At 48.1% G+C, this 16,216-nt stretch overlaps 1 protein-coding gene across 4 annotated transcripts in view; it reads right to left on the reverse strand.

Annotated features, from left to right (window-relative positions):
• The window catches only part of ankrd6b (ankyrin repeat domain 6b), a 334,311-nt gene that overhangs the window by 107,756 nt on the left and 210,339 nt on the right, over positions 1-16,216 (reverse strand). For 3 of the 4 annotated variants that reach the window (XM_072499767.1, XM_072499764.1, XM_072499765.1), the window contains one exon: positions 10,632-11,023. In XM_072499767.1, the coding sequence (XP_072355868.1) occupies positions 10,632-10,751 (120 nt within the window). In that variant the 5' untranslated portion in view covers positions 10,752-11,023. Of the gene's footprint in view, positions 1-10,631; positions 11,024-12,592; positions 12,758-16,216 lie in introns of all 4 variants that reach the window. The other variant, XM_072499766.1, reaches the window with a different exon arrangement.

A 16,216-nucleotide genomic window follows, 5' to 3' on the forward strand; every position in this document is an offset into this window, starting at 1 on the left:
TCAGTTTAATGTTTCATGGATGTTGGTGAGCAAGTACAGCCACAAAGACCCTGACAGTCAATGTGAAGGTGAATTTAATGAAGAATTAGTTGGGTTAAAGCATGACTGGGCACTCTTGTTTGTGAAACTCTGATGTTCCTTGCAATCCACAGCGCATGTTTATCTGCCCAATATCTAGGTAGGGGCAGCATGGTAGCACAGTGGTTAGCACTATGGCTTCACAGCGCCAGGGTCCCAGATTTGATTCCCGCTTGGGTCACTGACTGTGCAGAGTCTGCGTGGGTTTCCTCCGGGTGCTCCGGTTACCTCCCAAAAGTCCCGAAAGATGTGCTGTTAGGTGAATTGGACATTCTGAATTCTCCCTCTGTGTACACCGAGCAGTGTCAGAACGTGGCGACTAAGGGCTTTTCACAGTAACTTCATTACAGTATTACTGTAAGCCAACTTGTGACAATAAAGATCATTAAAAATTAATTAATTGAGAGAACTATGGATCATAGCAAGGAATACTCGTGCTGTACACACCACCTACTAGAATGTACACGCATCATCGCATAGTTCCCTTCACTTAAAGTACACGTGAGCATACACAGCACAGATTGAGACTTAGCGCTGGACCAATAAATGTTTTTTTTTTTAAAAAGACAAATGAACAGAAAAAACAGACTTTTCTCAACCCTCCTTAATACATAAAGTAATAAAGACTCTGCTCCCTTTCAGCTCTAGTTTGGCCAAGATTTTAAGTCACATAATTCCTTGGCTGCAGGCTGTAAGAGCAAAACACTGGCTTGAAGACTGCTCCCTGTGTGGATGGCGAACAGGGCTGCAGGAAGGATGAGTCAGCTGACCAAGGCACCATGGTTCAGCAGGCCATTCAAGGGGAGGGAGTAAATAGGCAAGTTGTAGTTGTAGGGGATTCTATTATCAGGGGGACAGATAGTATCCTTTGTGAACAGGATAAAGAGTCCCGCATGGTATGTTGCCTGCCCGGTGCTAGGGTGCGGGACATCTCTGACCGGCTTGAAAGGATACTGGAAAGGGAGGGGGAGGATCCAGTTGTTGTGGTCCATGTCGGTGCCAACAAAATAGGCAAGTCTAGAAAAGAGGACCTGTTTAGAGATTATAAAGAGCTAGGATTCAAATTAAAAAACAGGCCCTCAAGGGTCATAATCTCTGGATTACTGCCTGAGCCACGTGCAAATTGGCATAGGGAGGCAAGAATAAGGGAAGTTAACACGTGGCTGGAAGAGTGGTGTGGGAAAGAGGGGTTCCTTTTCATGGGACACTGGCATCAGTTTTGGGACAGGGGGGACCTATAACGTTGGGATGGTCTCCACCTGAACTGAGCTGGGACCAGTGTTCTGGCGAAAAGAGTAAATAGGGAGGTCAATAGGACTTTAAACTAGAGATTGGGGGGGGGGGGGGGGGGGGGAAGGTCAGGGAACCAAGAGGTGAAGTAATCAGTGGGAAACGTAGCTGCTTAGGAATACAAAAAAGCACAAAAAGACAGAACTCAGGAAAGGTTACGATAGTCCCCATCCCACAAAATATGACACAGTGTATGGAAAGGCTCAGTAAACCAAGGTCCACCACACTAAGAAAACAAAAAGGGACGGTCAATAGAGAATTAAAGATGCTGTATTTAAATGCGCGCCAGTGTACGGAACAAGGTAGATGAGCTTGTGGCCCAGATTGTGACTGGCAGGTATGATGTGGTAGGCATCACAGAGACGTGGTTGCAGGGGGTTCAGGACTGGCATTTAAACATCCAGGGATTCACAACCTATCGAAAAGACAGAGGTGGGCAGAGGGGGTGGGGTTGCCTTGTTAATTAGGAATGAAATTAAATCAATAGCACTAAACGACATAAGGTCAGATGATGTGGAGTCTGTGTGGGTAGAGTTGAGGAACCACAAAGGCTAAAAAACCATAATGGGAGTTATGTACAGGCCTTCTAACAGTTGTCAGGACCAGGGGCACAAAATGCACCACGAAATAGAAAGTGCATGTCAGAAAGGCAAGGTCACAGTGATCATGGGGGACTTCAATATGCAGGTGGACTGGGTAAATAATGCTGCCAGTGGACCCAAGGAAAGGGAATTCATTGAATGTTTACAGGAGGGCGTTTTGGAACAGCTTGTGATGGAGCCCACGAGGGGACAGGCCATTCTGGACTTAGTGTTATGTAATGAGCCAGACTTGATTAAAGATCTTAAAGTAAGGGAACACTTAGGAGGCAGTGATCATAATATGGTAGAATTCAATCTCCAATTTGAAAGAAAGAAGGTAGAATCAGATGTAAAGGTGTTACAGTTAAATAAAGGTAACTACAGGGGCATGAGGGAGGAACTGACGAAAATCAACTGGGAGCAGAGCCTAGTGGGAAAGACAGTAGAACAGCAATGGCAGGAGTTTCTGGTAGTAATTGAGGGCACAGTACAGAGGTTCATCCCAAAGAAAAGAAAGGTTATCAGAGGGGGGATTAGGCAGCCATGGCTGACAAAGGAAGTCAGGGAATGCATCAAAGCAAAAGAGAAAGCCTATAATGTGGCAAAGCGTAGTGGGAAGTCAGAAGATTGGAAGGCTACAAAAACAGAGGATAACAAAGAGAGAAAGAAGGAAAGAGAGGATCAATTATGAGGTCGGCATCGCCACCAGGGGTAGCGGCATGGTTGGATGACCTGTACGACTTCCTGAGGTTGGAGATAAAGTATGAGTTAAGGAGCTCTGCAGGGGGGGGTTGAGAAAAGGTGGGGGTTGTTTGTGACCGTGTTTGAGGAGCTGTTCGTCGCTGGGGGAGGGGGGGGGGTGGTGGGGAGGTGAAAAAGGGAAAACATTTGTACAGACTATTTGGTTGATTGCTGGGAAATAGATTTCCCAGCGTGTTTATTTGCTTTAACCTGTTTTGATTCATTTTTTAAAAAAATGTTTGCAAGAATGAGACAGGCGATTAACACTTCTGAAGGTACCAGCCGTGGTTGGAAACGGGTGTGGAGACAGATGTTGTAGCCTTCGTCTCATTGATCGCCCAAAGGCGGATCCTGTTGGGATGGAGATCAACCTCTCCACCCTGTGCCCTGCGTAGCAAAGAACAAAGAAAAGTGCAGCACAGGAACAGGCCCTTCGGCCCTCCAAGCCCGTGCCGACCATGCTGCCCGACTAAACTACAATCTTCTACACTTCCTGGGTCCGTATCCCTTTATTCCCATCCTATTCATGTATTTGTCAAGATGCCCCTTAAATGTCACTGTCGTCCCTGCTTCCACCACCTCCTCCGGTAGCGAGTTTCAGGCACCCACTACCCTTTGTGTAGAAAACTTGCCTCGTACATCTACTCTAAACTTTGCCCCTCGCACCTTAAACCTATGTCCCCTAGTAATTGACCTCTCTACCCTGGGGAAAAGCCTCTGACTATCCACTCTGTCTATGCCCCTCATAATTTTGTAGGCCTCGATCAGGTCGCCCCTCAACCTCCGTCGTTCCAGTGAGAACAAACCGAGTTTATTCAACCGCTCCTCATAGCTAATGCCCTCCATACCAGGCAACATTCTGGTAAATCTCTTCTGCACCCTCTCTAAAGCCTCCACATCCTTCTGGTAGTGTGGCGACCAGAATTGAACACTATACTCCAAGTGTGGCCTAACTAAGATTCTTTCTATACAGCTGAAATGAAAATAGCTTATTGTCACGAGTAGGCTTCAATGAAGTTGAAACAGCTGCAACATGACTTGCCAATTCGTATACTCAATGCCCCGGCCAATGAAGGCAAGCATGCCGCATGCCTTCTTGACTACCTTCTCCACCTGTGTTGCCCGTTTCAGTGACCTGTGGACCTATACACCTAGATCTCTCTGACTTTCAATACTCTTGAGGGTTCTATCATTCACTGTATATTCCCTACCTGCATTAGACCTTGCAAAATGCATTACCTCACATTTATCCGGATTAAACTCCATCTGCCATCTCTCCACCCAAGTCTCCAAACAATCTAAATCCTGCTGTATCCTCTGACAGTCCTCATCACTATCCGTAATTTCACCAACCTTTGTGTCGTCTGCAAACATTCTAAGCAGACCAGTTACATCTTCCTCCAAATCATTTATATATACTACAAACAGCAAAGGTCCCAGCACTGATCCCTGCGGAACACCACTAGTCACAACCCTCCAATTAGAAAAGCATCCTTCCATTGCTACTCTCTGCCTTCTATGACCTAGCCAGTTCTGTATCCACCTTGCCAGCTCACCCCTGATCCCGTGTAACTTCACCTTTTGTACTGGTCTACCATGAGGGACCTTGTCAAAGGCCTTACTGAAGTCCATATAGACAACATCCACTGCCCTACCTGCATCAATCATCTTTGTGACCCCCTCGAAAAACTCTATCAAGTTAGTGAGACACGACCTCCCCTTCACAAGACCATGCTGCCTCTCACCAATACGTCCATTTGCTTCCAAATGGGAGTAGATCCTGTCTCGAAGAATTCTCTCCAGTAATTTCCCTACCACTGTTGAAAGGCTCACCGGCCTGTAGTTCCCTGGATTATCCTTGCTACCCTTCTTAAACAGAGGAACAACATTGGCTATTCTCCAGTCCTCTGGGACATCACCTGAAGACAGTGAGGACCCAAAGATTTCTGTCAAGGCCTCAGCAATTTCCTCTCCAGCCTCCTTCAGTATTCTGGAGTAGATCCCATCAGGCCCTGGGGACTTATCTACCTTAATATTTTTCAAGACGCCCAACACCTTGTCTTTTTGGATCTCAATGTGACCCAGGCTATCTACACACCCTTCTCCAGACTCAACATCTACCAATTCCTTCTCTTTGGTGAATACTGATGCAAAATATTCATCAAGTACCTAGCCCATTTCCTCTGGCTCCACACATAGATTCCCTTGCCTATCCTTCAGTGGGCCAACCCTTTCCCTGGTGGGGGGACCTGTTGGAATTCTTGACTCTTGAGAAGGTCAAATTTGAACTGAGGGGAAGAATGGAGGGGTTCTACAATTCATGGGCGTTATTCATTATGCATTTTCGAGAATTGGATTACATCGAACAAAGGGGGGGGGGGGTTGTGAGAGTTGAGGGGAGGGGGACTGTATGTTTTTTTTTGGAAAATATTTTATTGAAGAATTTGTAATTTTCACAGTTTACAGTTTAACAGTTCAACATTCCTTCTATAACTGCGTGGGACGACACACACAAAAAACCTGTATTTTTCTCTGTTCTATTTCCTAATTACCCGTGTACTACGTTCCCTGTCCTTGTCTTACACTACCATGCCTCCTGTGGTGATATGCATCACCGTATATACACAAGGGGTTAATGTAAATACACTGCAACTAAGTAAACACTACAGGGAGCACTGGGGATGTCATGACATGCAGACATACAGCTAATGAACACATAGAATAGGACATGACCAATGGGCAGTCAAGACACCCAGAGGTGAGACACCACAAGGGGGCATTACACAACCCATATATAAGGACAGGGCACCCATGCTCTGTCTCTTTCCACAGGCGACACTTAGAGAGTAGGACGGGGGCAGATCAGAAGTATCACACCCACCACGTGGCTTAGAGCAGACTGGTTAGTTAGACTGAGTTACTATAGCAAGATTAGCAGGAGAGTCAAACTCATAAAGAACTGTGCTAATGGTTCAATAAATCACATTGAACTTACTTCAAAGTCTGGAGTATCTTTTGGTGAAAGCTGCATCGAGTTGCAGCCTGTGTTATCCCAGAGTACATAACACAACACCTCCCATTTTCCTCCCCCCCCCCTTTTCCCCTCCCCCCCCCTTACTGCTGACGTTCAATTTTCCTTGAAGAGGACGATAAATGGCTGCCACCTCCGGGCGAACCACTGAATTGATCCTCTCAAGGCGAACTTAATCTTTTCCAGCCTGAGAAACCCTGCCATGTCGCTGACCCATACTCCTGACTTTGGGGGTTCCAAGTCTCTCCAACCCAGCAAAATCCGTCTCCGGGCCACCCAGGGAGTAGAAGACCAGAACATCGGCCTTCCCCCACCCCCCGCCCCCCTTGGCCCCCGGATCTTCCGATACCACAAATATTGCCAATTCTGGACTTGGAGTCACCCTCCCTTCCAGGACCTCTGACATAATGATCGCAAAGCCCTGCCAGAATCCCCTCAATTTCGGACATGCCCAGAACATATGTACATGATCCGCTGGGCTTCCCCCACAGTGTCTGCACCTACCCTCCACTTCCTCAAAAAACCTGCTCATCCGGGCTACCGTCATGTGGGCCTTATGAACCAACTTGAACTGGATCAGGCTAAGTCTGGCACAAGACGAGAATGAATTAATTCTCTTCAGAGCCGTTTCCCATAATTCGATTTCCACTTCTCCTCCCAGCTCTTTTTCCAACTTACTCTTCACCTCCTCGATAGGGACTCCTTCCCACTCCATCAACTCCTTATATATCTCCGAGACCCTCCCCTCTTCATCCCCCGTTTTTGACATCACCTTATCCTGTAGTCCCCTCAGGGGGAGGCGAGGAAAGCCTGGAACCTGCCTCTGGACAAAGTCCCGTACCTGTAGGTACAGAAACCCGTTCCCACCCGGCAACTCAAACTCCTCCTCTAAAGCCTCCAGGCTCGGAAAGCCCTCCTGAATGAAGAGATCCCAAATCTCTCAATCCCTGCCCACTGCCACCTCCTAAAACTCCCATCCAACCCCCCCCCCCCCGGAAGAAAACGGTGATCGTCACAGATCGGTGACCACACTGATGCCCCCTCCAATCTCATGTGCTGTCTCCACAGTCCCCACACCCTCAGGGTTGCCACTACCACTGGGCTTGTGGAGTACCGAGCCAGTGAGAACCGAAGGGGCACCGTCAATAAAGCCTCCGAACTCGTACCCTTGCAGGATACCGCCTCTACTCGCCCCCGAACCGACCCCTCGCCCACTACCCACTTCCTGACCATCGATATGCTGGCCACCCAGTAATATTTAATAAAACTCGGGACAGCCAAGACCCCATCCCCGCGGCTCCATTCCAGGAGTGGCTTCTTCACCCTCGGGGTTTTACCAGACCACATAAAACCCGAGATCGCTGCATTCATTTTCCTAAAAAAGGCCTTTGGGACAAAAATCGGGAGACATTGAATAAAAAACAGCAGTCTCGGGAGGATTGTCATCTTCACCGTCTGCACCCTCCCCGCCAGTGTCAGCGGGAGCATGTCCAACCTGCGGAAATTCCTTTTGATCTGATCGACTGCTTTACCCACATTTAACTTGTGGAGCTGTCCCCAATCCTTAGTCACTTGGATCCCCAGATACCTAAAGCTCCTCCCCCCCCACCACTTTAAAAGGTAACTCCCTCAGTTTCCTTTCCTACCCTCCTGCCTGAATAGCAACCACCTCCCTCTTTCCCATGTTTAACCTGTAGCCTGAGAACCGCCCAAATTCTTCCAGTGTCTCCATAATTCCAGCCATCCCCCCAACAGGTCTGTGATATAAAGCAGTAAATTGTCAGCGTAGAGTGAGACCCTGTGCTCCACCCCCCTCTCACTATCCCCCGCCAAACATTCGATGACCTAAGGCCCATTGCCAAGGGCTCTATGGTCAGGGCAAACAGTAGTGGGGAGAGTGGGCACCCCGTCTTGTTGCCCTACAGAGGCTAAAATATTCTGACCGGACCGGGTTGGTTCTTACATTCGCCACTGGAGCCTGGTATAGCAACCGGATCCAATCCACAAATCCCTGCCCAAACTCGAACCTGCCTAAAATATCCATAGGTACCTCCACTCCACCCGGTCAAAGGCCTTTTCTGCATCCATAGCTACTACTATCTCAACCTTGCACCCCTCCGCTGGCATCATTATTACATTCAGGAGCCGTCTAATGTTGGACGTCAGGCGCCTCCCCTTCACCAATTCCGTCTGGTCCTCCCTGATTACCCCCGGGACACAATCCTCTGTACGTGCGGCCAAGATCTTTGACAGCAATTTAGCGTCTACTTTCAAAAGGGAAATCGGCCTGTACGATCCACTGCTCGCCGTCCTTGTCCTGCTTCAAGATGAGAGAGATCAATGCCTGTGATAGCATTGGTGGCAGAACTCCCAGCTCCTTAGACTCATTAAATACCTTAACCAGGAGCGGACTGTATGTGTTAATGGTGACTATGGGTGATTTCGGATTCCTTTTTGTTGTTTGTTTATGTTACCATGTAGGTAATGTTTAATAATAATCGCTTATTGTCACAAGTAGGCTTCAATGAAGTTCCTGTGAAAAGCCCCTAGTCGCCACATTCCGGCGCCTGTTTGGGGAGGCCGGTACGGGAACTGAACCCGTGCTGCCGGCCTTGTTCTGCATTACAAGACAGCTGTTTAGCCCACTATATAGTATTAAAGTTCCAAAATTACAAAAACATCAGTGGGTGTTTGGAGGTTTGGTGGGAGGATGGGATCGTTGTTATTGATATGGGGATTGACATTGCATTCGTCACTGATTATTGTTTATTGTTGGGTGTAAATTTGGAAGAAAATGTGAAAAAGGAGAATAAAAATATTTTTCTAAAAAAACACATCAGAATGTAGATGGGATTTTTCAAAAAGAATGATTTGCATTTTATAGTGCCTTTCATAATTGCTGGACTTCTCAAATTCTTTAGAGCCAATTAAGTGTTTTTGAAGTGAAGCCACTTTTGTAATGTGGGGAATGTGGCAGCTAATTTGTCCACAGCAAACCCCCACAAAGAGCAATGTGATCGAGGGAGAAGTATTGACCAGGAGACCAGGGATAGCTTTCCTCAGTTTCTCATTGAAATAGTTTCATGGGGTCTTTCACATCCGACCTAAGCAAGCAGGCAGACCTCGATTTACCGTCACATCTGAAGTGCTGACAGTGCCGCATTCCCTCAGTACTGCACCAATGCATCAACCTTTAATGTTTGTGCTGATGTTCTGGAGTAGGACTTGAATGCATAACCTTCTGATTTGGAGATAGATGTGCTACCAACTGATTCATGGCTGACACCCACTGATGTTTTTGTAAGTTTGGAACTTTAATACTATACGAGTAAAAATTATTCTTTTTTCATTGTCTTCATTCTAGCTAATTCACCGCCCTTAAAATCAAAGTGACATTCTAAAGTTCTTCATTGTGGTTGGGAAAGGAGAAGATTTCCATTATACATTTGCAATTTCATCAAAATAATAGTTTTCACGCTCCTTGTCAATGGCATCTTTTAATTTGAAGTGCCTATTATTTTGCAGTCTCCTGACTCGTACAACATTGACTGTCCTCAATTGCTTCTCAGATGTGATGTTAAATCAAATGGTTAGTTCTGCACAATTTTGAATGGCGCGACACCAAGACTGATGGAGCAGAGTTTTAAAAAATAAATTTAGAGTACCCAATTCTTTTTTTCCAATTTAGCGTAGCCAATTTAGCGTGGCCAATCCACCTATCCTGCACATCTTTTTGGGTTGTGGGGGTGAGACCCACGCAGACACGGGGAGAATGTGCAAACTCCACATGGACAGTGATCCGGGGCCAGGATCCAACCCGGGCCCTTGGCACCGCGAGGCAGCAGTGCTAACCACTGCGCCACCTCTGATGGAGCAGAGTTGCGACAATGTGAACTCCGTTGAGTAGCAGTGGGGCTTCAATGTTCCAGTTTGAAGGACGTGAAAACCATCAACCTGTTCCTGTTATACAGTGTGTACTCCTGTACAGATTTGGTTTTGACTATGACAGTTCAAAATCATTGTCTAGGCACACAAATTAGTAACGCCATTTTGAGGAGGTATCAGAGAGCTGCAGTGTCCACGCTGTGAGGCACTGCTTTGGGAAAGTCAAGAAAAATGAAATACCTTGCGGGTCTTTCACATCCCTCTGAAGGCTGGTAAACAGCCATAGTTCCACGAAATAAAACATTAAACCTTAGTTTGTCTATTTAGATGAATGTAAAGATCCCATGACAGTATTTAAGAAGAAGCGTTCTCCTTGGTCTCCTGCTCAACATTTATCCATCAAACACGCAAAATCCTTTTTTTAAAAATGTACATTTGCTGATATTGCTGTTTTGGGGCCTTGCTATTTGCAAACTGATTGATCCATTTATTTACAAAACAACAGCAACCCAACTTCAGAATCAATTCTTTGGCTGTGAGTCACTTTGGTGCGAATAGTTGGTACTACATAAATGTGGGTTTGTTCTCTGTCTTTCCATAAGGGTGGAGTTGCTGCTCATCACAGGATGGCTGTTAGAAACCCCAGTAAATACACCCAAATGCATAACAGGATGACGGTCTTTATTTATTTTTTTTAAACTGATGAAGATTGGACTTTCAATTTTATATGTGTCATAGCGGATAAGTTAATTTTGGTGGCGATCTAATTCCATACTGTAGTATATTCCATAAATATGGCACAGATGTAAAACTGGTGTTACAAAGTTCAGATCATACTCCAATGCAATACTGAAATCCCAGACATTCAATGCTGCTGAGGGGGTTATCCGTTCAAACACGAGAGTAGCTATGTGTTTGGGTCAGCTTAAATACTACTCCATGTACGTAGTTACAATGGGTAATTTGGTTGGCAACGTTCAAATCAGAGAAACGCATATGGACACAAAACAATTCAATGTGGTTACCTTAGTGACGGCTATTTTGGCTCCCTTGTTGATGAGCTGCACCACATTCTCTGTCTGGCCTTTGTGTGCAGCTATGAGTAGCCTTTCAGAAAGCTGAGCGACTGCATCCCTCTGGCTCATGAATTAGAACAGGAGGTGCTCAGGGCAACCAATGAACAGGTTCTGTCAGTAAGATGAAATGTTACACTGCAATGAAAATGAAAACACTGCAATGCTTGGATACTGGACTCCAGGGATTTTTTTTTAGGCCAACAAGGGACCTTTGAATTAGCCGTGCTTTCTTGCAGGTGGTTTCCTTACATGCGGGTACATGATGTCTTCAGACACCCAGAATTTATCTTGCCCCAAGGGTTATCTCATCTCTTCGATATCATCAGTATCATCTTCACAACCTGTGAATATGGAACAGTTCTTGAGTTATCTGAAGAGTGGAGGGTTTATACCAGCTGTACAACAATATGATGGCTGTTTGTCAGCTCTATGACATGAATACAGTAACCAAAACATTTCATTATTTCCAGAAGAATTTGAGCAATTGGATATAAACAGCAGATATTTGGATGTTTATAAATAGGTCCACCAATGGAATGACTTGCTTTTAGGTAGGTGCTCCAGTCAAGAGACAAGTTATGGCAATATATCAACATAAATGCAAATGAGGTAATCATCCTCCATCCAGAAGAACTTTCTGTCCACCACCCATCACCTGTCAATTGTAAAGTGCAAGTTTGCCATAAATGATTGCAGGGATTATGACTGTACGAGGCCGATCAGAAGACCATTCAGCTTGTTAGTCACTCGTTGCATGTACTCACCATACCAAGAGTCTGTATGTTACATTAACAGAATTAAAGGGCAGCACGGTGGTGCATTGGTTAGCATTGCTGCCTCACAGTGCCAAGGTCCCAGGTTCGATCCCGGCTCTGGGTCACTGTCTGTGTGGAGGGTAGCCAGTTAAAATGGCTAACTCCCGATTTAAAATGGCGAACGGCAAAGGCTGAGGGGAAAGTCAGCCAACAGGACACGAACGAGCAGCTGCAGGTTGAGTGTGTATTTACCGGCAACCATAAGCATAACAAAACACCAGCCATCTGCATATTAATGAGCAATCCCCAGAAACAATGAGCAACATTTAGAAACATAAAGCCAAACCAGACTCTTTGGCGCCATCAGAAGCCTACACAAAGGGAGGTGAACGACCACCTCAAGACCGCCCACTCACTTGGAGTCCAATCACTTGGAACCAGGTACAGGGTCCGCCCCGAAAGGCGGGAAGCCCTGGGGACTATAAGAATCAAGCCCAAGTTCAAATCGCCCTCTGCTTCTCTTCTGGACCGGGTCACTCAGCAACGCAAACCAACCCTTGACAGTGACCGGTCCAGCCATCGCTGATATCTAGTAAGTCTTACTTCAATGCTCGCTACAAGATAGATACTCCTAGCTACCAATCTGTACCAACTTCGAATCCCGCAGGCTCAGAACCCGAACGAAAGGCCATTCGTTTCCCTGACCTGGTGGGCTAGTTCCAAGTTAAGTATTGGCCTGTTAGTCGTAGAAGTAGCTTAGACGTAGATTTTAAGCAGGAGTAGTGATTACTGTGTATAATAAATGTGCTTTGACTTAACTCTTACAAAGCGATGTATTGGATTATTGATCATTACTCGGACTTGAACCACGTGGCAGTATCAGAAAGATACCTGGCGACTCAAGAGTAAAGGTGATAAAACAGAGCAATTAAACTAAGGGGTTAGCAACAGGAGTTTGCACATTCTCCCCGTGTTTGCATGGGTTTCACCCCACAAGCCAAAAATGTGCAGGGTAGGTGGATTGGTCACGCTAAATTGCCCCTTATTTGGAAAAAATGAATTGGGTACTCTACATTTATTTTAAAAAACAGAATTATAATCTAGTGTGCACGTTTAAAGTTGAAAATCAATACCATCCCCTCCCCTCACTCTTACCTAAAGATGCTGCTCCCAGATGAAATTCATAAGCTTCAATTGCACAAAACTATTGCAAAATTCCATGTACAGCTTGGCCAGTTTCAATCACCCAGAACAGCAGTTTCCGGTAATAGTAAGTGGAAAATTGAGGAACAAGGTGGAGATAAAGAATGGCAGCATGAACTGGTGGGGAAATGAGAGAAGTGTAGTTCAGTGAACTGGTCACCGTGGAAGCCAAATAAAAAGATTGAAAGCAATTCAGCAATCGCATTTCGAAACAGAATTTCTGCACATCCCCACATTTCCCTTTGATTTCTCAGCAAGAAATACTGTCACAATCTTCCAATACACAATGTATCAGGTATAGCTGTTGCTTAAGTCAGGGAAAACGACTTCCGGGTGCGGCTATGCAGAGCTAGGTCGCATATTCGGTAGCTCCCGCTTGGAACGGACTTTTGGGCTCTTTTACAGGGGCCACACGGCATTTGTTTGACATTTCCCGGTGTGGCAAGAAGACTGCAACATTCCCCTGACAGTGTCCCCCAGGAATGTATGTCTTTTGGCTTCCAGACCCGGCAGAAACAGTAAAAGATTTGGCTGCAACAGGATAAACAGGGCCTCTTCCAGCAAGCAGGCGGGGGAAGGGCAAGCTTAAAGCTGCAAACTGACCTGAGGGCCTTTATCAAAAGTGAATTCTAACAGCAGAGGGAACAACTGTGAAAAGATCTCACCAAGGCCACTGAAGAAGCGGGGACGAGGCTTCCGGTGGCGGCCATGGAGGAGTAGGTCGCGCATTCGGCAGCTCCCGTCTGGAACGGACTCTTAGAACTTTTTCAGGAGTTTCCACAGACATTTTGGGGCAAATTGGTGAAGCGAACACTGCCAAAAGGATTCCGTCTCGAGACTTCCGGTTGCGGCTATGCGGAGCTAAGTCGCACATTCGGCGGCTCCCGCAAAAACGGACTTTTGGGCTCTTTTCAGGGCCCCCAAGGGCACTTTGCGACGTGTCCAGGTGTGGGAAGGAGTTAATAATAGCTCCCCGTCAGTATATGGCTTTAACTAGGAGCGGGGTGACAAAAAAGGTGCTGGTGGACCAGAAGAAGGGAGGGAAGAAGGACAAAATGGCGGCGGGCGGAGACCAGGCAGCGTGGAGGCAGTGGGCGGAGGAGCAACAGGAGGGTATCCAGCGCTGCCTCAGAGAGATTAAAACGGACCTGCTAGAGCCGATGAAGGCTTCTATTGATAAGCTGCTGGAGACACAGACGGCCCAGGGGGTGGCGATCCGAGAGGCTCAACAAAAGATCTCTGACAATGATGACGAGATCTTAGTCCTGGCGGTAAAGGTGGAGGCGCACGAGGCGCTCCACAAGAAATGGCAGGAGCGGTTTGAGGAGATGGAGAATCGGTCGAGGTGGAAGAATCTGCGGATTCTGGGCCTCCCGGAGGGGCCGGACGTGGGGGCCTATGTGGTCACCATGTTAAACTCGCTGATGGGAGCAGGGTCCTTCCAGGGGCCCCTGGAGCTGGAAGGGGCCCATAGAGTGTTGGCGAGGCGGCCCAAGGCTAACGAGCCTCCGCGGGCGGTGCTGGTGCGGTTCCATCGGTTCGTCGATCGGGAGTGGGCCAAGAAGGAGAGGAGCAGCAGGTCGGAGAATGCGGAGGTTCGGATATATCAGGACTGGAGTGCGGAGGTGGCGAAGAGGAGGGCCGGGTACAATCGAGCGAAGGCGGTGCTGCACAGGAAGGGGGTGAAGTTTGGCATGTTGCAGCCGGCGCGACTATGGGTTACCTACAAGGACCGGCACCATTATTTTGAGTCTCCGGAGGAGGCGTGGGCCTTTGTTCAGGCCAAGAAGCTGGACACAGACTGAGGGTCGGGATGGACGATTGGGGACTGCGGTGGATATGTTATGCCTATTTTTGGTTCGGGGGGGGTCCTTTGCATTATTTTGGGTTTCTTTTTCTCTGTCTGTTTCTCTTTCGGGTTGGGGAGGGTGGATGGGGCGGGTTGGGCACTGTTTTGGTTGGTGGTGGGGCCTGGTAGGTGGAGAGCGCGGGATTTTTTCCCGCGCCGAAGAGTGGGGGGGCGGGAAAGCGAGGATTGTTTCCCATGCTTAGAACGGAGGGGGAGAGCCTGTGAATGGGGAGCGGGAGAGGAGGGTGTGCCACATAATGGGAGGAGTCGAAGGGGAGGCGGGAGTGGCCGGGGTCAGCAGGAGTCAGCTGACTTGCGGAAGTGCAATGGGGGGAGTAAACCAGCTAGGATGGGTCCTAGCCGGGGGGGGGGATCGAGTTGCTGCTGCTAAGATCAAGGAGGAGCTGGAGCGAGTGGGGTGGGTCGAGACGGGGGTATGCCGCTGTGGGGAACGGGTCGGGTGTGGGGTGCGGGCGCGTGGCTGGCCGAGGAGGGGTCATGGCTAGTCGGGGGGGGGGGGGAGAGGGGCGGGTAGCCCCCTGATCCGGCTGAAAACCTGGAATGTAAGGGGACTGAATGGGCCGGTTAAGCGGGCCCCCGTGTTCGCGCACCTGAAGGGGCTCAAGGCGGATGTGGTTATGCTCCAGGAGACATACCTGAAGGTGGCAGACCAGGTAAGACTGAGGAAAGGGTGGGTAGGTCAGGTTTTTCACTCGGGGCTGGATGCCAAAAATCGAGGGGTAGCGATCTTGGTGGGAAAGAAGGTGTTATTCGAGGCGTCGAGCATTGTGGCAGATAATGGCGGTAGGTACGTAATGGTAAGTGGTTAGTTGCAGGGAGAGGGTGGTACTGGTCAATGTGTATGCTCCGAACTGGGACGATGCGGGTTTTATGCGGCGTATGTTGGGTCGGATCCCAGACTTGGAAGTGGGGGGCCTGATAATGGGGGGAGACATTAACACGGTGTTGGATCCTGCACTGGATCGCTCCAGGTCTAGGACGGGTAGGAAGCTGGCGGCGGCTAGAGTGTTGAGGGGATTTATGGACCAAATGGGAGGGGTGGACCCTTGGAGATTTGCAAGGCCGGGGGCTAGGGAATTTTCATTCTTCTCACATGTCCATAAGGCTTAGGTACGTAATGGTAAGTGGTTAGTTGCAGGGAGAGGGTGGTACTGGTCAATGTGTATGCTCCGAACTGGGACGATGCGGGTTTTATGCGGCGTATGTTGGGTCGGATCCCAGACTTGGAAGTGGGGGGCCTGATAATGGGGGGAGACATTAACACGGTGTTGGATCCTGCACTGGATCGCTCCAGGTCTAGGACGGGTAGGAAGCTGGCGGCGGCTAGAGTGTTGAGGGGATTTATGGACCAAATGGGAGGGGTGGACCCTTGGAGATTTGCAAGGCCGGGGGCTAGGGAATTTTCATTCTTCTCACATGTCCATAAGGCTTATTCTCGAATCGACTTTTTCATTTTGAGTCGGGCGCTGATAGCGAGAGTAGAGGATACCGAGTATTCGGCAATAGCCATTTCAGACCACGCCCCACATTGGGTGGACTTGGAGATGGGGGAGGAGAGGGACCAGCGCCCACTGTGGATCTTGGAGGTGGGGCTGTTGGCGGACGAGGAGGTGAGCGAGCGGGTCCGAGGAAGTATAGAGAGGTACTTGGAGACCAACGACAACGGGGAGGTCAGAGTGGGGATGGTATGGGAGGCATTGAAGGTG

The sequence above is a fragment of the Scyliorhinus torazame genome, chromosome 4 (assembly GCF_047496885.1).
Source record: "Scyliorhinus torazame isolate Kashiwa2021f chromosome 4, sScyTor2.1, whole genome shotgun sequence".
NCBI classification, from domain to species: domain Eukaryota; kingdom Metazoa; phylum Chordata; class Chondrichthyes; order Carcharhiniformes; family Scyliorhinidae; genus Scyliorhinus; species Scyliorhinus torazame.